This window comes from Lutra lutra, chromosome 8 (assembly GCF_902655055.1).
Source record: "Lutra lutra chromosome 8, mLutLut1.2, whole genome shotgun sequence".
Lineage (NCBI taxonomy): Eukaryota > Metazoa > Chordata > Mammalia > Carnivora > Mustelidae > Lutra > Lutra lutra.
Window position 1 is genome coordinate 2,819,492 of NC_062285.1, and position 24,978 is coordinate 2,844,469.

Below are 24,978 nucleotides of genomic sequence, written 5' to 3' on the forward strand. Positions count from 1 at the left end.
AGACCCCTAGATCATGACCTGAGCCGAAGGCAGAGGCTCAACCCACTGAGCCACCCAGGAGCCCCAGCTGGTTTTTTAAAAAATATTTATTTATCTATTTATTTGAGAGCGAGCACACAAGCAGGGGGAGCAGCAGGCACAGGGAGCAGCCGACTCCCCACTGAGCAAGGAGCCGGACATGGGACTTGATCCGAAGATCCTGATCAGGTCTCAGATCGTGACCTGCGCTGAAGGCAGATGCTTAGCCAACTCTGGCCCCCAGGCTTCCCCTCCTCTCTCTCTCTCTCTCTTTTTTTTTTTTTTTTTTTTTTTTGTCATGAAGGTGTGGTTGACAGAGAGGTTGGTCAGAAGGAACCATTTCAGCTCTGAATGAGTAAGTTCTGCGTGTCTGAAGCAGAGCCCAGAGACTGTGGCTAATAACACTGTGTCCCGTCCTAGTGTGTGGCTAACACTGGTCAGGAGAGGACACCCAGGGCCCTAACTTTCCCATCAGGGGATCACAGATGCAGTCTGACCCCAGAGGGCCTCCGAGGCAGGCTCCAGGGCTCCACTGGCAGGTTCTGGGGCCCTTGTGCCGTGGGCGTGCAGGAAGAGCGGGCACAGCTGGAGGGATATGGGGCAGCCCTAAGGGGCTGTCAGTGGCTTCAGGTACCAAACACCAGGGCTCTTCTTCACAAGCTGAGGCCATTTCTGGGACTGAAGTGCTTCTTGGATTTTAATACGCATACAGTCAGCTGGAGGGTTATGCTGAAGTGACACCCTGGGTTCTGCATCCCTCGGAGAGACGTTGGTTCCCAGGAGCATGGACTGCACTTACAGAAACGGGGCAGAAGGCAGTGAGGACAGATGGAAACACATTCCAAAGCATCATTTCTTCTAACTAATCTCTACACCCAGCGCAGAGCCCAAGGTGTAACTTGAGCTCTCGACCCTGAGATCCAGACCTGAGCTGAGATCAAGAGTCAGATTCTTAGCCTAACCAACTGAGCCACCCAGGTGTCCCACAAAGGGTTGTTTTTAATATTTTGAGATAAATCTGAAAGAATAATATAATATGATATTGTATCATACACCCACATACATGCACATATACACACACTGCACACTTTCCTGATTGCAATGAAAAACTGAGGCTTTGTCTAGCTTGGGGCATCGCATGGTGCTCAGAACAGAGGCTCCCAATGTTTTTGGCCAAATTTAGCTGCTGGGAGACAGAACCTTGCCAGCTCTCCAGAAATCTATGAACTTCCAAGTCTGCTTGATCAGGATTTTGCTTTCTCAAGATTTCAGTCCCAGTAACACTTATATAAAGCTTATTGATTTGAAATTGCTCTTTACATATGTAGGTATTTTCTAAATTCCAACTTTAGCTAGCTGGGGAAAAGAACAAAGACAACGTACCTGGATTCCTATTGGTTCCCTTGTGATAAAAATGGAAATGCACACACATCTCTGTCTCCATGTGTGAGAGTGTCTCCATGTGGGACAGCGAGGGGGCCACTGGGTCCTACGGACAGCCCCTTCCTTTAGCCTATCTCCACGCTGCTTCATAGATGAGCTGGCATCCTCCTCTGTGAACACTGAGACCGTGTCTGTCCTGATCTATGTCCTGTATGGTGGGCCTTTGGGGGCCTGGGCCCAGCCTTCCAGTCCTAACCAGAAGGCACAACAAAGCTGGAAAAGAGGAGAGAGGGAGGGAGAGAGGGAGCAGGGGAGCCATTTCCCAAATCAGTACGGGACTCTCAGGAGACTTTTTAATGGCTTTACTGAATAGAAGTCACTCACACTATTATTTGAAAGCCGGGAAACCACCAACAAAGGCTCTTTCTTGACCTGCGTGCAGCTGGAGCAGCGGTCAGAGAGCAGGCAGGCTCACGAACGGGGATGGTCCATACTTCATACTCTCTTCCTCTCATCAGACAGAACCTGCCAGTCACCACCTACCAGGCTGATGTGGGCAGCAGGACCCAGGGGTTCTTACAAGCAGCAAGGATCCCCCCAGCCCTCCCTGCTGCCTGGAAGTAGGGCCCCAGGGTAGCCGCAGCCTGTGCCCTGCTCTATGCGCTCCTTCCCTTCCTGGCCTTTGGAACTTGCCCAGGGAGCCCACCCCGCCCCTGCAGCCCAGCCCTGGCTGCCCACTGCCCACTGCCTGCTTGGCCTTACAAGGAAGTCCCTGCCCAGGATGACGTCAGCCCTGGGCCCCTGCCCAGAGCCCTGCTGACCTGCTGGCCTCACAGTCACACGTTTCCTTTGACTTGTCCTTGGTGGAAAGCCACAGGTCCCCACCTAGTGACCATGTCCTTTCCCTGGAAGAGGAACCGGCTAAGGTCCGGAAGGGAGGGGGGTCATCAGTGCCCTGCCCTGGGGCTGAGAGTTCGAGTCCATCTGTCCCCGCCCAAGGCACCAAACAGGGCAAGGGGGCAGCTCCTGCCTCCGGGGAGAAGCCCTGACTCCACGGGCAGAGAGCACAGAGCACACCTCACGACTCTGTCTTCACTTCTCACTTAGCCAGTCCCCCAGCTGTGGAACTCAGCACCAGTGCAGACTGGGAACACCGAGGACCCACCTCACCCCCACCCTGCATGGTCAGCCCTGACTCCCTCTGCTCTCCCGGCTCTGCCCAAACTGCTCCCCTGCCCTGCCCCTGCACTCCGTTCTCCCCCTACTGTGTCACTACTCAACCTGCTCTCTCTGTTCTCCCCTTGGTCTCAGGGCACTTACTCTCCCTGCCCCTACCCTGCTCTCCCTCTTTCTCCTCCTGTCTCCCCCTGCACTCTCTCTGCTACTAGTGCTCTCCCTGTACTCTCCCTCCATCTCTGCTCGCTCCCTGCATGCCTCCAGCTCTCCCTTCTCCCCCCTACTCTCTCACTATTCACCCTTCTCCCCCCTACTCTCTCACTATTCACCCTGCTCTCCCTGCTGTCTGCTCTCCTTGCTTTTGCCCTGATCTCCCTACAGTCCCCTGCCCTCCCTCACTCTCCTTGCTCTCCCCCTGCACTCCCTCTGCTCTCCCCTGCTCTACCTGCTCCTCCCCCCTCTCCCTGGGCTCTCTCTCCACGTGGCTGCAGCCTCTCCTCACCCCTGCAGACCACTCTTGCTGGCCCCACCTGCGGAGTGGGCCCACACAGCTTGCTTTCTCCTACCCACATCCTTCTGCCCGGAATCTTCCCTAACCTCAACTGTCCTCCTAGTCACAGGTCACATTTCTGGAAGCCAGTTAAGCTCCTGGGACTGGGTTTGACTTTGAGACATCCCACCACGGGTCTGGGCCATGCTTCCTGAGCCCAGGAAGGGTCAGACCCCACCAGGGGAGGGTCAGTGCACTAGAGAGATACCCGGGCAAGATCTGGTGTGGGCCAAGTCCCAGGAAAGGACTATAAGGCCTGCGTCCTTGAAAAATGTCCCTGATCCTGGAAAGCAGGCTGTTCTGTGGCCGGAAGCCTGGCGTTCACGGACACGGGACACACGTTGAGTCCTGCTGCTCCTGCTCGTGAAGGCCAGGGACATAGGCACAGCATGCCAATCTGCCCTCGTGTGAGTGGGTGTGCAGACGTGTGCCTGCACGCGTGCCCCCCCGCCAACACACAGGGCAACTTCCCGGCAACCAGTCCGGGAAGACAGGGAGCTTGAACGAGATCTCGGAGCTCATCAACCCCTTCTGGAGTTAGCTATCTCCAGGGAAGACCTCCCGAAGCACGTCTCACAGAACGCCACCCATTTGCTCCTATAATCGCAGTCATTTCTGGAATGTCACCAAGCCGTAGCTAACAAGGTGTGAAAATAAGCTCTCAGCAAAACAGCCTCATTTCTAAAATGGAAAGTCAAGAGCAGAATCAGAGCAGCCTGAGAATGGTCATGATCTAGAACAAGGGGAGCAGCCTGAATGGCGCCAGCCCCTCTTCAAAATGCTGCAAGGGAAGGCTCAGGAGAGGCCGTCCCCGATCTTCCAGCAAAAGGGATCAACTGTTCTTCTTTTCCTTCTGTCTCTCTATTTCTCTCTCCGTGTCTCTGTCTCCCCGTCTGTTTAGCTCTGTCTCTCCGGTTAACACTTGGGTGGGAAATTCCATCAAAATAACCCAGCACCCTTTTTGCTCATCCCCACGTACCCAACTGCCCTCTGATTTGCACATTGGTTTCCAATGATTCTGTCCACCTGCAAACGCCCACCTACTTGTGAGAGCTCCTGCTGCATTAGTTCTGTGATTCCAAATCACTAGACATAAGGGGGAAAGAAAATCTGCAAAACCCATCATCCAAACAGGGAGACTTGACGGTGAAACAGAATGTGAGCGTCCCACCCTGCCCAGAGCCCTGCTGACCACTAGTGGGCGTGCAATTTCCACGTCAATACCTACACTTTTCCACTCCCAGTTGGTTCTTCTTACTTTAATTGTGTGCTTTATTTTTTGGTGGTCTGCCTTTAAAAAAAAAAAAGAGAGAGAGAGAGAGAATAAGTTTTTAAAAGAAAGTTTCTGAACCCTCTCCTGAGGTCAGAATCTTGGAGCTAAGTGGGAGACCAGGAGCCAGGCAGCCCCAGATCCAGGCCTCCTGCGCCAGAACCAGGCGGCCAGTGCGGGGACAAAGGTTCCTGTGTGCAGCTCCACCGGCCAGCGCGCCCGGAAGGCACTGTGTGCCAGCCAGAGAGGCAGAGCTCAAGTGAGGCAATGACACAGAGTGGCCTTGGAGTGGAGTTGAGGCTCATGGGTCACGGCAATGAGGTTGGAATCACGAGATTCTGCTCCGGGAGAGCAGAGACTCTGGTGTCGAGCAGCAAGCAGACCTCCCTCAGTGTCCCCAGGGGTCAGGGACACCGTGAGTGCTGGCATCCCGGATCAGACTGAGCATTCAAATTACCTGGGACCCCCGTGGTCTGCGCTAGAGGAGACCCGATGAATCAGCATCCTGTTCCCAGTGACTAATTACACCTGTCTGCAGAATAATGTTATCTTCCTTGCTCACAGCAATGCTTATCTGCTTCCTGCCCTTCTGGGTGGGTCTGCGCCCAGCTATCCTCACGCTGGACGTCAAAGTAGGGCAGACAGGTGTAGGATGTGGCTGAGCACAGCTACAGAGCCCAGGAAGTCTGGAGCACGATAAGGGGATAACAGAAAGGAGGAGGCACAGCAGAGAGAAGTTCTAGTCCCAGTGCTGGCTGGACTGGCCAAAGTCCGAGGCCTTTCCCCAGACCCACCAGCTAAGCTCTTGCTTTTGGGGAGATGTTACTAAAAGCAGGTTTCATGGCTTACTACTGACCGTTTGCCAAATTAAAAATAAATGGGAACAGGCGTGCTTTCAGATGAAGCAGTGAGTGTCCCCTAGTGTTGAGTCCTTCCGGGCACGGGGGTCACAGTCCGGCTTACCGTCCTGCACGCAGAGGCCGGACGTAAGAGCCAGACTGGTCCCAGGTGCACTTGACTGTGGGAAAAACTTTCTCTCTCCCTGCCTGTGGCAACGGCAGGGACATCTCCTTCCCTGTCGGAGACTCTTTAAGCAAAAAGATAATAAAATAAAGAATCAAACTACTAGGTAATTGAACAACTAGAACTAGACTTGTATTTAAAGAAGGGAGTCTGCAATGTCTTTCTGGCATTGACGGCAGACGGCGCTGGGCCCCGGAGCTCAGTTTAAGGGCAAATACTGAGAAAAGAAGTACGGAGGAAATAATTCTACCACATAATAGCAGTGGAGGGAGGGGGCTTCTGTATTATTTTTCCTGTGTAAAACATGGAGCAGGGGGTGGGGGGGATGCTTGGGCGTTTGTTCAGTTACTGAATTCCCCTCTCTCAGCAGCCCGCTGCCCGCGGGTGCTGTGAACGGATCAGAACTTGGCAGGCGTGGCGAGTCCCAGGAGGCAGTAATTCTGAGTCAGGGTGTGATAAACCACACACAGCAGGCCCGGATCCTGATGGGCTCAGAGACGGCAGAGCACCTCTGGTCAGAAGCATCACCCGGGGGCTTGGGCGGGGAAGGGCGGCATTGCGGGGGCAAGGACCCAGGACTGAGGTGCTTCTCGCCATGTTGAGAACTCCTTGCACTGTCGGTGGTAAATTTCTTTCTATTTTTTTTTTTTTTTAAGGTTTACTTATTTACTTGAGATGCAGGGAGAGGCGGACGGAGAAGGAGGGAGAACTCAAGCAGACTTCCCGCTGAGAGAGTGGAGCCTGACTTAGGGCTCGATCTCACGACCCTGAGATCATGACCTGAGCTGAAACCAGGAGTCCGCCCAGGCGCCCCTGTCAGTGGGCGGTTGTAACTTCAGCCTCCCCTAAGCAGTTCCAGAGGATGAGTAAGAGATGAGGCCGCGCAAGCCATGCAGTTCTAGGCCTGAACAACCATCCTCCCGCCCCCGCTCCCACCTCCAGGTCCTCCTTTATCCAGTGAGGAAGATGGGTTATGTGATCCTAAAACCCTTCCTACTCTCTAGGAGTTTCTGGGAGCACACGGTTTCCTTACGGATCAGCCTAAAATGTAAGCAGGAGGTACACGCCAGTGAGCGTCACATTCTGCTCATGGAACACAAAATGCGAGCTCAGAGGAGCTTACACACATAAGGTCTATCCATTCCATCAAAGGACTCCGAAGACAGACTATAGTCCCCCTCTGTGCAGCAGGTGCAGACTTCAGAGGGCCAAGCCTCCCCATAGCTCCCTCTGCTGTCTTTTCTAAGGATCTTCTAGAGTGCCTCACGCTTCCTAGTGGTGACTTGGATCTTGCCATCACATCAGCATTCCAAGCAGCAAGAAGAGAGTAAAGCTGGTAGTCGGACTCGTTTTAGGCAGTCTTTCTGAAAGTCCTCCTCATCAATCCAACTTGCATCTCCAGAATAGGGTCACATGGCCAGGCCAGGCCGATGGACAAAGACACCGGGAGGTGCCCTCCTTTGCTAGGCCAGCCCATGTGGTTAGTTAAAAGACACGGTGGAATCAGTTAGCTGCATTTGCTTTTGAATTGCATCTTGAGGGAGGGGTGGGGAATCACGGATGTCCTGGGAGAGTATTACCAGCTCAGGTCATACAGAAATGTATGGGGTCGATCTGTGGGGTATTGCGTGATCTGCTCTCACCTTGCTGAAAATTCCTGTGCTTGTAAATGTTTCCTTTCTCTCTCTTTTTCCGAATTTGGAAGATTTGTAGGTCAACTATATGTAATCGTAAGACACTTTTTTTTCTTCGGGGCTCATGCCAACACAGCTTCTTGGGGAGTTGGGGAGAGAAGCCTAAAGCCCCGGTGGGGGTGCACGGAGACAGAAGGCTCCAGCAAGCCTGGAAGGAATGGAGGCAGACTATTCCGGGGTCCTGAAGCTGTCGCCTCACAGCTGCGGCGTAAAGGCTGTGAGTTCGGGTGAGCGTCCGCACTCCGAGAGCTCTTCCAGGAACTGTCCTGAGCAGGGCTGGGGGGGTGGGGGGGTGGGGGGTAGGGGGGTGGGGGTGGGGACGGGACACGTGCTGCCGCCTTCCTGACACCAGGAGGGATCTCTTATCTGACAAAGGGCAGGGGAGGAATCAGGGCTTCCTGAGTGCTTTCTCTTCCAGAAATCTCTAGGGCACGGGAAGAAGGTGGCCCTAATCCAGGGTAATGAAAGCAAAACATGGACCCAGCACTTGGATGGAAGGAGAAACCTTGACGTTTATGACCTTTATTTGGCATTTCACGTGCCACCCAGAGAGAGATGAAGTATGGGCTTCTCGCAGAAGCTGGGAGGGAAGGGGACCCCAAGCTGGCTGCCCCCCGGGAGGCGGTGAGTGCTCTGTCTTCACGGGCACACGTGCGGAAGGGCGGCTGACAGCAACAGAACCCCAGCAGAGAGAAGGTTTGGGGGCACGGGGAGGGTTAGGAAGCAGCACCACACTCCTTACAACAGCAGAGAAACAAGACCAAGTGGAGGGACGGCTTTCGGAAGCTTGCTGGTTAGCTGGTGATGTGGGCAGACCCGGACAGTCAGGGAGACGTTTCTAGACAGTCGAGGTCCGGAAGGCGGAGCCAGGGGAGTGAGCTTCTGAGTCCCTCCCTGCCCGCCTGAATGCGTCTCCCTGTCTCTGCCTCTGTCTGTCTGCAGCCCTCCACTCGCCGAGGCTAAGCAAGCTGACCTGGACGGCCCCGGAAATGGCCCTTCACCGGGGCCAGCGCGGGCCTGGAGGGCTGTGCCAGGGCAGTGAGCCCCTGCGTGAGCTGTGGGTGCCGCACCCGGGAAATGGGACTGGGGCCCCTCTGCGTGTGGGCTGTCCGGTCCCATGTGAGGAGGGACCCCACTTGAGGAGAGACCCCACTCGAGGAGGGGCGAGCGGGAAGTGGCCTGTGTAGGAGGCAAGGAGAGCATGCCCCGTGGCAGAGATAGTCAGCGGCCAGCTGCTCCACTGTGAAGTGCTTCTAAAGAGAGGAGGAAAGGCCCAAGCGAGTGCCCTGGGGCCAGAGAGGGCTCATAAGGGATCCATGCCTCAGGAGCATTCCCATGCCCCCCTCTCAGCGGGAGAAACCCAGAGCTCTGAAGTCACTCTCAGGCTGCAGGGGACAGGAGGGGGGTCTGAGCATAAATGGCCAATGTGGTAACAGACTCAGGCCCAGGACCCCCAGCTTCCTCCCCAGGGGGCAGGGCCCTGTCCCTTTTTGGCCTGGGCTCAAACACCACTAGCCAGGCTTGGCCTCCTAAGATAAGAGGGGGTGCCGGTGGGCAGCCAGGGACCGATTAGAAGCCAGAGATGTCTGCTCCTTGGGCCTGCGACCCCGGCTCTGCCCTCCAGCCGTCAGCCCTGGGCCAGCGCTGGCCATTCCCTGACCCGGGAGTCCCCTCAGATGTTTGCAGCATGTGTTGGTCCCACGAGCATGTAAGTACTTCAGGGCAGAGGAGGTCTGTGGCTTATATCAGAATCTTGGAAAGTTTATCCCAACTGTTAAAACCTCCCACGGGATGCTGGCCCGTGCCTCTAACACGCGCATGGCCTGCGTGCCCGTTTGCAAACTGAAAATGGGTTACTGTGGTTCGCTCGGTTTTCAGACATTTCAGACAGTTGGCCCTTGAATGCCCCGGGGCATGCATCCTCTCAATTCTGATAAGGAGCCCTACAAACCAGGCAGTATACACCCAAACTTTTAAGCGCCAACAGAGGACAGAGGTCGGCAGAGGCAGTTTGCAAATCAGTATTCAGACTGAGCATCTCACAGCTCACGGGGAACACATAGTTAGCAGTGAGTCGGAGCCAAGATGCTCTGGAGAAACAGAACCGATGGGGTGTCCTTACACACATCCCGGGTGGTTTCTTGTACGGTATTGGCTCAGGCAGCTATGGACACTGAGATGTCCCATGATGTCCCATGTGTAGACTGGAGGACCAGAAAAGCCACGAGTGTGATTCTAGTCCAAACCCAAAGGCCAGGGACCAGGAGTGCAGGAGAACAGCATGTCCCAGCTCAAGCAGAGAGAGCAAATTCTCCTTCCCTCTGCCTTTCTAGTCTCTTCAGGAGGCGACGGGTGGAGCCCCCCAACATCTGGGCGGGAGATCTGCTTCTCTGATTTCGCTAGAGTCAAATGCTAACCTTAGCCAGAGACATGCCCAGAGTCCTGTGTAACGGATTGTCTGGCTCGTTTCGTGAAGGTGTCCATCACTCTGTCATGTGGCTAGAATCCCAATCGCTTTTCTAACTGGGCGATCCCCCTATAATGTATGCTTCAGGACAACCGTCCTTCTTGCCCTCTGCTTTCTGAGGGACGAAGCGCCAACAAGCACGGGAAGGCTCAGATGATGTTCCTCAGGGACAACAGACCAATCCCTCCACCTACTCACCGAGGATGCCGCATGCATGGCTGTGGCCTCCTGTCACGCTCACCATGCAGGAAGTATGGGGAAGTCCCCGTTAGCCAAACTGCACCAGCGTACTTCGAAGGACATGAAGTTATTCAGTGAGAGGCTCCGGGTTACTGATGGAGATGCCCAGAGGGTCAAAACTCTGAACTACACACACTTGGAGAAATAGTGAAACTGTTTCTCCCCTCCATTCCCCTCCCCCCCATTGCTAGATAGTCCTGGAGAGCATACAACTGTTCTATATATAACTTAAAGCTTAGCTGTCAGACGCAGAGCAGAATTATTTTTAAATTTGGACAAGGACACTGAGTGATACCCGGCCCAGGGAGGCAGGGGTGCTGGCCGCATTCCCTAGTTTAGCGGATGACTGAGCGTTGGTGCGTGGACTTTCCAAGTTCTAGGAAGGAGGAGAGGGACCGTGAGGCCTGTGAAAAAGGCAAGACCATGGCGTGTGGTTGCAGATTAGCTCAAAGTTAGCCGGACGCCTGGAAGGGAAGGAAATTGCCAAGATGAGAGGCAGAGTTAAAGCCTGCAGGCCGGAAGGACCACCGGACCCTTCCTCCAGCCTCCCAGAAGAAAACAAATCCTGCCAGCAGCCTGGTGGGGGGTGGGGTGTGAGGAGCAGAGCCTTTCCATGAGCCTCCAGACCCCCAGCGCACACCGGCTGCCGCCTGTGGCAGGCTCTGGGCAGGGGCCAGCCCAGCCCGCCTGCATTCCTGACCCTGGGACAATTCTCCCTGTGATGGAAGCGTGTGCTGGTAATTTTTAGGCAGCAAAGGAGAAATCGTGCACGTGTTCTGTCCTGCTGGAGGTAAGCAATGCGGTCAGTGGGGCATGCAGTCATCCCCTCTGTATCAGAGATTCTCTTCCAAGGCCAAAGTTACAAAAAGGAAAACAACAACACCCCCCGCCCCCACCAAACCATCCAGTTGCAGGGGTTGAAGAACTATTAAAACATATACTGCAAGAGATGAAGAAAGGAGACGGCTCTGTCTCCCCACATTCGCTGGTGGTCTCTGCACACGGTATTCTGATACCCTGAGCAACGGGTCAGGGCTCTGGGGCGCAGCTTGGGGTGAGAGATGGGTGACCCTCCTGAGCTACAACTCTGCACACACGGACCTTAGCTTTTGCAAAACAGAGCCTTGGGCATCTGACGAATCTCAACCTTACTGTTTTTTAATTAACGATCACATATTTATTCCAAAACAATACTTGTTGGTTGCAGAATAAGAGAATACCCATAATAAGCAAAAGAAAGAGAACGGACATATCTAGATCTATTTACATACATGTGCCCACACGTGTGCACGCACATGCGTGGGCTCACGGCATTTGCCTCTTGCGGAAAGATCCTGGATATAGTTCCATGTCCGTGAATGTTTATGCTCATAATAGTAACAACAACTGAAAATTATTCCAGTATATGTTGTTAGCCATAATCTACTTAACCCACTGTCATGACTGGACTCCGTTTATATCCTTTGTTTTCTATATTACAGACAATTCAATGACAGATGGCCAATCTCTAACTTAACGTCACAAAAACACCAATTGTATAAGAAGTTAAAGGCCTTTTGGCTAAGACAGAATTCAGCGTGCCCGGATGTTTTAAATGCAGGATGCTCTGGGAAGGAGTGGGTGATTCTAGAGCACAGATCCTGGGCTGGGGGTGCAGGTCCTCTGGGTGCAGCCTGGTTCTCCTCCCCTGCCCTGGGAGAGTGAAGGGCACCTGCCCCCCATCCCAAAAAGGCCCAGGGTTCCTTTCCAGCCACCCCTGTGCTGCTCAGGCTCAATCCATTGGAGCAGTCACTCTCGGGCTTTGCAATCATCAGAACACATGCGGAGCTTGTTAAGAAAAATGCATATTACCTGGTTGCATGCCAAAGCTGGGCTTTGGTGGTTCTGGTGGAGCTGGGAAAAACCAGGCCAAGGTCGTTCTGATGGCCATGGGGATGAGGGGTTCACCAATAATACTGGTCACGAGAGGTCAGACCTCCAGCTTTGTGGAAGGCAGGCATTTCTTTCTGTCTTACAATAAATTTTTGATGCTCAGAGAGATGAGCGAGAGGATCAGGTGTAGCTGGGAGGAGGCAGGCGTGGATTCTGGGTACCACCATCTTTTGGCGGGGTGGCCCTGTGCAGATAGCTTGTTGGTTCTGCGATTACAGACGTCTCCGGTTAACTCCGCAAGTCTTGCCTTGAGCTCTTTTTCCCTCTTGTATCCACCAGACAAACATTTATTGAGCCTCTATCTGTAGGCTGAGGCCCGGTGCCATCCCTACCATGAACTGTCAACGGGGCATCTCTGAAACTCTTCTTGGGGTAACCTGCACTCCAAGCACAGTGCTGGGTGCCTGGTGACCCTAGGCCCCTGAAAGGGATGGGCTCCATACTCAAAGCAGGTAACTGGCATTGAGCTGAGCTCTGTGAAAAGTCCGCTGGTCCTTCATCCTTCCCCCATGATACTGGGTACGAATGTTTTCCGTTTGGAGATTCCCGGCTGACAACACAGGTACAAGTCAGTTTCCTTAGGTAAGAACTTTGGTCTAATCTCCCCAGCCAAATCTTCCCTGCGCCCCCCGCCCTCCCCCCACGGGCCCCACTGGCTTCTCTGCATCCAGGTACAGCTGACAGTGTAACTCAGGCCATCTCCAGGGTCACTTCCTGCTCCTCCTCTAGCAGGGGGAGTGAGGGGGGTCAGGCCCAGGGCTCGATGGTCCCCAGTCACCGACCCTCACTTTTGCCACAAGCTGGAGCATCCGCTGCACGTTCCCCCAACCTCAGGGCGCAGGTGAAACCTGGGGAAACTGGAGAAAAAGATGGGGCTCCCGAGCGTCTCAGGGGGAAGGAATCCTGCGGGGAGAGTTCCCCCTGGGGTTCTGTTTCCCTAATAGTTGCTGGCCCAGCGCCCCCCCTCTATGGCGCTCCCTTCCACGCTGCGATCCCGCCCAACCAGGATGCTCCGCCCACCTGCGCTACGGTTCCGCCACCTGCTGCGCTCTCTCCACCCCGCGCCCCTACCCCGGAGCTCTCTCCTACCTGCAAAGCTCCCACCCACCTGTGGTGCTTTTCCCTTTCACGTGAGATGCTCCCTACCCAGCGCCGTTGACGTCTGCCCCCTGCGAGGCTCCTCCCAGCGGGGTACAGCCGCCATCTGCGGCGCTCCCCGCCGCCCGCAATGCTCCCAGTTACTGTGACCCCGCCCACCTAAGACGCTCCGCCCACCTGCCAACCTTTTCTTTCCCCCGGGGGTGCTCCCGAGCGGACTTTGATCCTCCTCCCACCAGCGCTGCGCCCTCCACCTGCAGCACTGCCCCTCTGAGACGATCCACTCCCACCCCCAAACCTGTGGCGCTCCCCCTCTGTGCTACTCCCGCCCACCTTCTGCGCTGGTCCTCCCGTTCCCCTCGTGGCTCCCCCCACCTGCGGCGTCCCCCACCCTGGAAGCCCCCCACGGCCGAGTTCCCCAACTGGCCGGCGGCGCGCCCCAGCCCCGCCCGTCGCGCCGGCCGCCCCGCCCCGGAGCCCGCCCTTGGTCGGCCATTGGCGCGCGCCGAGCGGGCGGGGCGGACGGTTCTGAGTCGCGGCGGCGCGGGCGGGGGCACTGCTTGCTGAGCACCCGCCCCAGCACAGTCTCGGCCTGCTAGCCATGGACGACGACGATGTCGCCAACCGCAAGGTCTCCTTCCGAAAGTGCCTGGAGCACCTCTCCGGGGCCGGCAAGGCCATCGGAGTGCTGACCAGCGGCGGGGATGCCCAAGGTGCGCGACCGCCTGACCGGGCTGGGGCACTGAGTGATGGGAGGAGGGACCGGGAAGAGGCGATGGGGTCCCGGGGCAAGCGGGGACACGCGATGGGAGCCCCAGGAAGAAGCGAGGAGGAGGGGGTACTGCGGGTCCGAGCAGGGTGGGGAGAAACCCGGCGCCCGGGAACCGCAGGGTACCTTCCGGGGCAGGAGTGGGCGGTGCAGCCTCGGGAGGAGTCGCTGCGGTGGGGACGGGGGAGTCAGGAGAAGGGAAGAATGTGGCCTTAGGATCCTTTAACGGAAGATGAATTACCCCCCTCCCACCTCCACGTTTAGTTTTTAAATTGAGACTAGCGCTGGGGTCTCCGGGACGGTCCTCGGAAGTCATTTCTCGTCCGAGTCGTAGCGGGGGCCGACACCCCTGGGAAGCTTGGGAGTCGCGCGGCCACCTGGATGCTCCGGCCCCCACCCGGCCCGCACCCTCCCCCACCGGGTGGAAGCAACGGCTGGGTCCCCGCCGCGAGTCCTGCGGATTCGCGTCCCCCGCGCGGCGCGGGCGGGGTCCCCGCTGTTGCATGGGTGGAGCGCGGTGGGGGCTCGCGGGGGCCCTGCCCGGGATGCCCAGCAGCCTCGTTTCCGCTGGAGGCTTTTTATTTTAAAAGGTTTCCGCCGCTCTCCTGGCAAAACCGAAAACTGAAATGGGTCACTGGGCCCGCCCCGCCGACCTCCTCTGGCTGGGAAGGACCAGGAAGCAGGGACTCCGGGATGTCACTAGCACCCGGGCGCGGAGTCCAGCCTTCCTCCCCCACCATGTGGAGGCAGATTTGGAGGAGAAGGGGACCCAGGCCCAGGGCCCGCGGACACCCAAAGAGAGTATCTAAATTTGAAGGAGGGGGTGACAAGGCCACGCCCGCGCTCCTGGCGCTGCGGCACTTGGGGCCACAGGGATTCCCAGGCGGCGGGGTTTCCTGATCCTGGTAAATTCCTGGAAGGGGCGAGCCGCCCGCTAGAGAGTGGATCTCCGCTTTGCAGGCGGACGCGTCCCTGGAGCCTAAGATCGCCCAGGCTGGAGGCGCCTCCCCGAGCTGCGTTTGGTTTTCCTTTCCTCTTCCTCCTATCCCTGGTGCCTGATTTTTCCAGGTTTCCTGGCCACACCAGGTGGAGGGATGCTCAGGAGCTGCACCCGGCGCCCTGGCCCACCGCCCACCGCCCCCAGCGCGCGTGACCTTGCCTTTGCCCTTGAGCCGGGCGGGGCTGACGCGGGGGCGGCAGGTTGGGGCGCTGTAGCCGCAGCCCCGCCCGCCGCGCGCCTACGTGATGCCCGGCCAGTCGCCTCCTGCGCGCCCTGCGCCCTTGGCCCTTGGCATCTGGCACGCGGCGCCACGCGTGCAGGAGGTGAGGGATGGCGCTCAGACGCCTGCAGCGTCTCAGGAGCCCGAGTCCCCGGCGAGACCCGCCTCGTCCTATTGAGGGCGGGACCGCGGCGCCAGTCCCCGCCCCCACCCCGAGGGCCCCCTTTGCGTGTGCTTCCGCGAGGGAAGCCAGGGAAAGGAGGCTGTTCCGTCTGATCCGGTGTTCTAGTAGTGAGCCCCGATGTAAACATTCCGGAGGAGGAGAATGTTGTGATCGAGCTAAAGCCCAGATTGGGAAAACGCAGTGAAACAGAGGATGTCGCCCACGTGACTCTAACGAACACCCAGAGGTGTGTCACGTGGAGTCCTAGTGGGGTCGTGGTGCAGCCGAGAGTGGCTTCCCTGTCACACAGCGCGCGCAAGGCGCGAAACGCACATGCGTCTGGAGACCTGCCCCAGCATGAGCTAGGAAGCATCTTGCCTGAATCTTAATCTGGGTCTTGGTAGTGCAGCGTTGGCAAAGGAAGAGGAACTAGTCTCTGAACCACCCGGCTTCAAGGCCAGAGTTTCATGGTTACTTGACAAAGTGCTGCTGTGTCTGTTGAAAAAAAAAAAAAAAAAAATTGTGTAAGAGTCCACTCTTTGGGATCCGTTTCGGAGAGTTTGTTCAGCTACCTGGTGATGACGTGTGGGCACCCGAGATGATGACCTGACCTGCAGAATCAGCATTTTCTGCCCCATAGCCCGGTTCAGCCCTTGGGCGTGGTTCCAGCAGAGGCCGGCAGTGCCCCTGTCCTCTGCTCAGTGGAAGACGATCCTCCCAGAATCCCAATCCCATGGGAAGCCCGCTTGGCACGGGAGGTGCCCATCTGGGTGGCCCAGGGAGAGCCCTGTGCCCTGCATTTCGCCGTGGTACAGAGAAGGCCTCTGACTTGGGGTTTTCTTGGCCTTCATGAAAAGCGCGATGCCCTGCTTTCGTCCTGTCTTAGACCGATGGAGCATCTGGGTGTACGTCCCTCTGAGGAAGCTCATCTCTACCTGGGCCCGGGGTCTGGTCTCAGCGGCCGCGCATTCGCAGGTGCCCTCAGTAAGGTCGTTGCTAGAGATGTGCCTGAGACACTCAGCTCTTTTCTTTTGCCATTTTTAGCCCGACTCTGAGTTCCGCCAGGACGTGCTCTTTTTTGCTCCTACCTGAGATCCAGGGGAGCAGCATCTGCAAGTCTTAATGTCGGGGTTTCCAATCAGGAGTGAAATTTTGGTCAGATTCCCCGGGGCGGTGGGACAGGGAGCGTAGTTACTACTTGTTGGGCTTGTTCTGTGTACCAGGAACTTTACTGTTCTCTCCAGGCCCAGTCACCTTGCTCCCAGACACGTCGTCTTCGTTTTGAAGGCTTGGAGGAAGAGCTACAAAGACATAAGTGACTTGGTTTGGGTCACACAGCTCATATGTGGCGTTGGGCAGGATTTAAACCAACTTCTGTCCGATTTCAGTCCCGGGGCCTTCCCAGTAAGCCATGCTCTCCAGGGGCCTTGTAAATGGAAGTCCAAGTGTTCAAGATTTTGTTTATATACATGTGTATTTATCAGAGAGACAGAGAGAGAGAGGAGGAGCTGAGGGGGAAGAGAGGACCCCAGGTGGGCTCCCTGCTGAGGGCAGAGTCTGAGGACCCTGAGATCATGACCTGAGCCAGAATCAAGAGTCAGTCCCGAACCCGCTGAGCCCCTCAGGTGCCGCCGGGTGATTTCCAAGCAGCTTTGATAGTGGAGCAGAAAACACCTTTTTACAGGGAAAGCCTTAGGTCAGCCGAAGCCCTGCGACCCTTGATACCAGAGTGATGAAGCGCTTTGTTTTCCAGTCGAATTTAGTTATTGTACAAAAGAAGAAAATTGTGCATCTCTACTCAGCTGCCGCCGCCCCACCCACTAAGGAAGACTATTTCTCGGGCTGATTATTTTTCTCATTCTTTGGGTGTCTTCTGCTGTCACAAGGTATGTCTGCAAGTTTAAACGGATTTTCCACCTTGCTGGACAGGCAGCCTTTCCATGACTAAGTAGCCACCCTCAAGCGAGATTGTGTCATTCACCAAAAACGATTCACGGGCGTGGACACTGACTGTGGGCTCAGAAGAGAAGGTGGAGAAGTCGGGTGCCCCCAGCGGGCATCACACCAATGAACTGTAAAGTCCTCTTTGCCTGAGGCAAAGCAAACATGAACGTAGTCTCCAGAGAGTTCACATAAATTGAGTCTCTGTTGGTCTTTAAAAGGACAGCAGGAACCACTAACATTTGCTGGCGGCGGGCGCCATGCTCACGTAACTTGTCCCTATTCCCGAGGGAGCAGGCAGGCTTTACGAGGGACTGGCTTCCTTGAGTTCCAGGTGGCAGCCCCGGCCGGGCCAGGGGACCTCGGAGAGCATGGGAGGTTGTCTTCAGTGCCTTTCTGGTGTCCAGTGGGGACTGGGCATGAGGCAGGCTCTCGGATGCTTGTGGGATAGCTCCCCCTGAATCTCTAGGGCCACTCCTTTCATAAAATGCGGGCTGCCATCCTGGCTCCTTCCTTTTCTCATTAAGTCATTTCAGGGACTTGAACCTTCACTGATAAAAAGCAGCCTTCTATCTGCAGAGCAGTATCTGGGAGTGGCTAATGGCTCAAAGCTTGGGACTTTATGGCCGTCATCGGAAGTGCGGGGCACTGGTGGCCAGAGCCCGGGCCCGGGGCAGCTCTGCCGTTGACCCTGTGTTGCTTGGACGCCATCCTGGGGCTCCTTCTGTGCTCGCCCGGAGCTGCACTGGCTGCAGAGCCCAGCTCGGTGCAGAGGAAAACGGGGGGCTGCTGGCTTCTCGACCCCCCGGGCTCGGGGGCCCCTTACTGGACCCATAACATTCTGTAGTGGGAGGACTTTTTCCCCATGTGCAATTTAATAATTTAGCAAGCACGGTTGTGTCTAGAGGGTGGCGTGTTAGAGCTTCAGCGCTCATCCCTTGAGTACCATGGGCAGTCAGCCCCCTGCTCCCTGTTCAGTAACGCACACATTCTGCACAGCCCACCCCGGCAACCCTTAGAAGCTAGGCGCTCTGTCATCTTTAAGAAAAGCTCAGTCCTGCCTCGTGGGGGAACAAATAGCTTCTGTTCAGAGCTGGAACCTTTCATCAGGGAGAATTGGGGCCTGTGGGATACACTCCACCAATCTGAGGGGCTATCGGAAGCAGTCACTTAGAAACCTGGGGATGGGATGGGGGGGGCACCTGGGTGGCTCAGTGGGTTAAGCCTCTGCCTTAGGCTCAGGTCATGATCTCAGGGTCTTGGGTTGAGCCCCAATCGGGTTCTCTGCTCAGCAGGGAGCCTGCTTCCCCTTCTCTCTCTCTCTGCCTGCCTCTCTGCCTACTTGTGATCTCTCTCTCTGTGTCAAATAAATAAATAAAATCTTAGAATAAAAACAAACAAAAAAACAAACAAACAAAAAAATGGGGATGGGCTGGCCCCATGGGAAAGGGAAACATCGGGGCCCCAAACTGTACAGCTAGTGCAGTGGCAACCAGGTCAGGAAGGCGTATTTGGGTAAGAACAGGTGGTCTTGTGCAAGCTTGGCATGGTGCTCCAGTTTTGTTCGATGCAGCGCACCTGCCAGGAAGCCCTGTGTCCTCCCATTGCCCCTGTATCCCACGCATCTTCGCCACCGTATACTTAGCATGCTGGGAATTATGGGAATTGTGCCTGTCGGGACGAGATGCAGCAAAGCATGTGGTAGAGCAGCGCCTCGAGATTCAAGACACTGATTAGTAGTTCCTGGTTCCCGGTTCTGTTCTCTGCCAGCAGTGGGCGGGGCCTCCATCCTTTGTATAGTGAAGGACGCTGGCACAGCTCTCCTCTCCCCTCCTCCCTTCTGCCTCCCCCTTCCTCTTCCTGTCTCCCCTGTGCAGGTCTTCAACGGAGGGCAGGAGCCAGGAGGAGGTGTGCAGAAGAGAAAGTGCAGCATGCTGCTGGGACCACCCCCCACTGCTGGGGACCACGCCCACCCCCCTGCCCCTGGGGGGTCAGGAGCTTTCTCCCTCCTGGTTGCCCAGCCCAGGCCCAGGGCTCTTCTGATTTTGTAGGTGGGGTCTAGTGGGGGCCTGTCTCTCAGGTCAGCTCAGCACCTTGCTTGCATCCTGGGTGCGTGCGGCAGTTTCACAGGCCGCCTTTCCCACCTTGATGAGGAACTTGGCTGGGAAGGCTGGTTAACTTAGGACCCCTTGTGAAAAGGCTGTAAGTTAAGTGATGCTGCTGGACGTTTCTCCGGGTCAGAAAATGTTCGGAAGAGTGGCGGAGGGTGACTGGTTCAGCCCTGGGTTAACATTCCTGTGGTTTGGTTCCCTTTGCATGTCCTCATCCCACCCACGGACGATGACTGCCGATGGGCAGTCCTGCGTCAGGCAAACAGCGGACTCCTGTCTCTCAGGGAGCTCATACTGAGTCTAGAAGCAAGCCGGACCTAGGAAAGAGTCTCTGTTTCTGGAAGGCCAAGGGTACCTGTGGTCGGGGACCCTCCACCCAACTCGCAACCCACCGGGAACTGAGGGCTGAGCTAGTGCAAAGCAGCCTGGCGAGGGGGAAGCATGTGCAGGGCTGGGAGGAGGAGTCAGGGCCAGATGGGTGAGGCTGTGGGGAGGGGCAGGCACTGAGGATTCTGGATCCGGGGTGGAGGGGCGAGCAGGAAAGACACTGCAGGTACTGGCTGCTCCAGATAAGGGTAGTTTTGCGGCGTGGCTAGGAGGGCTGCTGGAGTGGGAAGCCCAAGTTTAGGGTCTCGAGGACTCCAGACTTGGGCCGTAGCTGGAGGACTGCAGGGGTGGGGCTGGGTGCTCCTGCCCCAGGGTGCCCCTTTGGTGTCCAGTGGTGTGGGGCGCATTTTTTAAGTGGAGGGTTTGGCCTCAGATAGGAGCTCATCTGTGCAGCAGGAGGAAAGGCCGAGAACTCTAGTGAGCAGCGGGGAGACCAGCAAAAGGCCATCAGTGTGAGCTTAGCTCCATTAGGAACCCGGGAGGGACTATTCAGTGACCCTTGTCATTCCCGTGGCAAGATAGACACATGGCCACTATAGAGGACATTCAGAACTAGATCCCACGCGAAGCCCGTTACATGTGTGACTTTATCCTGTCACCACTTTAAAACAATTAATTGTAAACGTGTATTTTGTCCAGCCTAGAAGGCTCATCAGTAAGACATCCCACCTTCTTTTTCTCCACGCCGAGCCCTGCAGTCCGCTCGGTGATGCAGGGCCTCTCGCTGTGGCCAGCGGCCTTCCCAGCACAGTGGGGTTCTGGCACGTGGGGCGGCCATCCCAGGCGGCAATGGCGGGCGTGTGTTCACAGGGTCCCTCCTGAGTGTGTGTGTTGAAGCTCGGATGCCAGGCCAGGGCTGCTGGCAACGGTCCCCGTGTCTGCAGTGGACGCTGGGGTGCTGCGCGTGGCCCTGGTGGGCCTTCTTTTCCAGATGTTCCCTTGGCTGGCTTCTTGTGTTCTCTGCCCCTAGGGCTTCTGGAGGAGGCCTGCGCGAGCTCCCTCCCCACATCTCACAGTGTCCCACACCCGGTTCCCCAGCCCTGCCCAGCTGCGTGTACTCCTCCTCAGCACCTGCATGCGCTGGGCACAGCGTGTGTGTTCCTCACGGACGGCTCCGTCATGGATGGAGCGCCCCAGTGCCTGGCCGAGAGAAGGGCCCCCCATCCCTGGGCATCGGATGACGCAGCTCCCCTCACAGACCTGTGAGCAGAAAGTCAAGCTTTCTTCTGACTTTTCACCCTGAGCTCAGTGATTTAGGTGGGGCGGGACGCAGAGACGCTCCCAGCTTCATTACCGATCTGCAGGGGAGCCAGCCACCGGACCCAGGGCTCCTTTGGGACCTCCAGCCCCTGAGTTATTCCCTGGGGAAGCTTTTAAAGATTTTTATTTATTCATTCGACAGAGAGAGACACAACGATGGAGGAAACACAAGCAGGGGGAGTGGGAGAGGGAGAAGCAGGCTTCCCGCAGAGCAGAGAGCCTGATATGGGGCTCAGTCCCAGGACCCTGAGATCATGACCTGAGCCCCGCCAGGCACCCCTAGTCTGGAAGCTTTTATGGAGAGCTTGGGGAGCGAGGCAAGATACGGTGGTGCAGGTTTGTTTTCTGACACAGGCTGACACCACGGCTTTGCTACAAAGCTGAGAACGACGTGATTTCAGGGGGAAGCCAGTAAGACAGCCAAGCAACCTGACTTTACTTTTTTTTTTTAATTAATTTTTTATTTTATTTTTATTTTTATTTTTATTTTTTTAAAGATTTTATTTATTTATTTGACAGAGAGAAATCACAAGTAAGCATAGAGGCAGGCAGAGAGAGAGGAGGAAGCAGGCTCCCTGCTGAGCAGAAAGCCCCATGTGGGGCTCAAACCCAGGACCTGGGATCATGACCTGAGCCGAAGGCAGCGGCTTAACCCACTGAGCCACCCAGGCGCCCCTTAATTTTTTATTTTTTCAGCATAACAGTATTCATTATTTTTCACCACACCCAGTGCTCCATGCAATCCGTGCCCTCTACAATACCCACCACCTGGTGCCCCCAACCTCCCACCCCCCACCCCTTCAAAATTCTCAGATCGTTTTTCAGAGTCCATAGTCTCTCATGGTTCACCTCCCCTTCCAATTTCCCTCAACTCCCTTCTCCTCTCCATCTCTGACTTTACTTTTCAAAATGGAATATTAAGTACTGACGTTAGCGAGGGGGGATGAGCAGGGGAGATAGCTCCGGACAGTCTGGTCTGAAGGGTTTGGTAAGGAGACTGATCGTACTGTTCAGATCATGTAGGAAACAGCAAGAATGAGCCCCAATTATTTTATTAGGATCCGCTTCTTAGAAATGATTCCAACTTTAATTAAATGTCATCAGAGCAGATCCACTGCACTCTGTGACCTCAAGGAAGAAACGATCTTTTTTATTTTTTTTAATTTAAATTATTAACTTTTTTATTACTATGTTTTAAGTTTTCATTTTCATTCCGGTGTAGTTCATACGTGGGGTCATATTAGTGTCAGATACACAAGAGAGTGACTGATTGAACATTCCTTTTTTTTTTTAAAGTTTGTATTCTAATTCAGGAAGGAATGATCATGAAGGCCGTTCTTCCCTGCAGGATATTTTAGGAGGAAGCAGCAGATGTGTAAAATCAAGACAAGGGTTTAAGGACCTGTCCTGTCTGTCCCATCTCAAGGACTGATCACACAGTTCTCACTCAGCTGCTCCCTAATTTTTTCAAGACTTGTTCCTTTTTGGTTCCCATAACCAACCTCTTCATTCTGAGCAGGCCAGAGTCTAAAGATTTGCAAATGAGGAGGAGGCTCCTTTCCCGGTACTAGGATTCCGACCTGCTTGCAGGATCCCATTTTCCCATGGTAGTATTTGGGATAGTTGTTTGAATTCCCAGATCTGGCTCCGGAAACAAAAGCAAAAAGCACGAGGAACGAAGCCCATTGTCCAGACTGTGTGTGACAGAGGCCGTGGGGGGACATGGGGGCGTTCTCTGTTGTGCTTGGTTTTTGTCCTCCAGGGTTCCCTCCTGGGAAGGTGTCCACCTGCAGGGCCCAGCCCCACACCCCCCTGCAGGGAGCCCTGGCAGAGCCCCACGCCCCGGCCCAGCAGGCGTGTTCACCCCCGAGTTCCCTTCTGAGATTCTGAAGCTACGCCGTTGTACCGGAGGGAAGTCGCTCGTCTTTTAGTTGAAATACAGCGGAGAGGAAGGTTTACTCTCCAGCCATGCCCTTTATTAATTGTGTTCCCTTGGCTTTCTCTGTGTCTGCTCAGAGCCTGACTTCCTCATCGCCCCAGGGGGACTCCGGGCCCCACAGGCTCCCCGGAGCCGCCGCTGTGAGCTGGAGCAGCCCCCCTACCCCCCCCAGGACTAGCCCCAGCTGTGGGAGGAGCCGGCTGGCTCGACTCACCACTTTAAATGAAAGCCTCCTGAGCCCAGGAGGTGGTTCTGAGGCCCGGCTGCCGCCCACCCTCCCGGGGATCTCGAGGAAGATGTCTAGCTCAGGCTCCTCTGTCCCTGCTCTGCCAGGGCCCAGGGGACACCCAGTGCGGCAGGTGACCAGCCCCTTCTCAGGTGAGTGCAGGTTCCCCCCAAGAGGCGAGCGTGGGAGCCAGGTGTGGGGCTGGTGGGAAGGTGTGCGGACCTCCCATGACAGTTCTCCTGGGCATCCCCTCCGGATCAGGTGTACTTGCCACAGTTTCCTCCTGCCGTTGGTTACATTGTCTAGAACCCCCCATTTATCGTGCATTTATGAGATACACCCTGGAGCTGTGTCTCCCTAGAGAAGGGCCGCTCAGGAGGGCGAGGGCCTGAAATCCCGTGTTAATCATGCTTGTCACCTGGCGATCGTCTTGGCATGGTTGCAGTGTTGGGGGATTAATTTCCCTGGGACAGGGGCCGCATCGCCAGGCCTAGAATCCTGTTGTCTGTGGGAAGGGACCACAAGCAGCTGTGTCTCTCCATCCGGCTCAGGTCTGCGCAGGGGCAGCACCACGGAGAGACCTGCACTTGGGCGCGCAGATGAGCTCATGCGCCACACCTGCGGCAATGCCCCGCCCCCTGCCCCACCCCAACGCTTGCACAGGTGCAGGGAGCTCTTCAGGGATAAGAGGAGTGGTGGGGGGCTCGCTGGGAGGTCTCTCTGCAGGTTGAGGTTGAGGGATGGTGTCCAGCAGCTGGGACAAATGGCACGTGGTGGTGGTCCTGGGGGAGCTCTGGGTTGTGCTGTGTAACGCGCTATGAGGTTCAGGGGGTGTGGGGCTGGCAGGGAGGAGGAGTCTCCCCAGGGAGAATCTCTCCCTGTGGATGGGGTGATGTGTGCAGGCCCCCTGGGTAGAATCCAGAGCAAGAAGGTGGGCATATTCCTGCTTGTGGAGGCCGATGCGGTAGACCTCTGGAGAGCACAGAAGTGTCACAGTCTGGCTGGCGACAGGGCGAGGCAGCAGTGTGTCCCCACGTTTCCATGGGGGCTCCTGCAGGTGGCTCGGCAAGGGGAAAGGACAGAAAGCTTTTACTTTCTAAGATTTTATCTCTGGGGCGCCTGGTTGGCTCAGTCAAGCATCTGACTCGTGGATTGGGCTCAGGTGATGATCTCAGGACCCTGAGATCTACCTGGGGTAGGACGGGGAGTCCGCTGGGGATTTTCTCTGTCCTGCTGCCCCTTCCCTCCATCACTCTTTGTAACATCTTAAAAAAAAATTGTTTCTAAGTAATCTCTACACCCAGCGTGGGGCTTAAACTCACAACCTGGAGATCTAGGGTCACAGGCTCCTTTGGCTGAGCCAGCCAGATGCCCCTGATTATTTTTAAAGACTTTATTTTTTGAAGCAGTTTTGTTTCATAGCAAGATTGAGTGGAAGGTGCAGAGTGTGCTGCTGCCTACCTCCCCACCTTGCGGCCCTGTGTTACCGGTAGCCCGTGAATTTGCCCTGATTCCCCATCCTCCCCCAAAGCCAGTGGTTTCCACCAGAGCCACTGCTGGTGGTATGTGTCCTGTGGGTTTGCACAGATGTGGGATGACCCACACCACTCGCGTGGCATCTGAGAGAATAGCATCCCTGCCTCCCCTGTCCCCCCAGCCCCTGGAAGCCCTGATCTTTGAGCTGTCTCCGTGGTTTTGCCTTTTCCAAAATCTGTTTTGTTTTTGTTTTTGTTTTAAACAGGAAGAATGTATTTATAAATTGCTTGTATAATTGCTAACCAAAGAGAAAAACCTGTTTCAAGTCCTTCTGGCCATGGTGTGGATCATGTTAGAGGGACGCGGCAGGATTTGGGGCAAATGTCGGGACCGATGTTAGGTTTACAGGCAGCGGCTGTGGAGGAGGGCGTGCGTCCGGGGTGTGAGCAACAGGGAACCGCGCCTGTGGCAGGAGGAGGAGGAGGAGGGGGCATGTGGGGAGGGAACAGAAGTTGATTGCTTCTTGATCTATGGAATTTGTGGGTCTGGAGGGACGAAGACCCGTTGATCACTAGTTCGTTCAAGTTCTTCATGTCCTAAGCCTGGTTTGGATATGAAGTCGTGAGACTCGGGGT

The 24,978-nt window shown here is 55.8% G+C and overlaps 1 protein-coding gene across 3 annotated transcripts in view; it reads left to right on the forward strand.

The window, feature by feature from the left end:
- The first annotated feature begins 13,373 nt into the window (after positions 1-13,373).
- Positions 13,374-24,978, forward strand: part of PFKP (phosphofructokinase, platelet) — a 51,438-nt gene continuing 39,833 nt past the window's right edge. The window contains exon 1 of one of the 3 annotated variants that reach the window (XM_047743452.1): positions 13,374-13,564. In XM_047743452.1, coding sequence (XP_047599408.1) covers positions 13,453-13,564 — 112 coding nt within the window. In that variant the 5' untranslated portion in view covers positions 13,374-13,452. The remainder of the gene's footprint in view (positions 13,565-24,978) is intronic. The other 2 variants (XM_047743450.1, XM_047743451.1) reach the window with 2 other exon arrangements.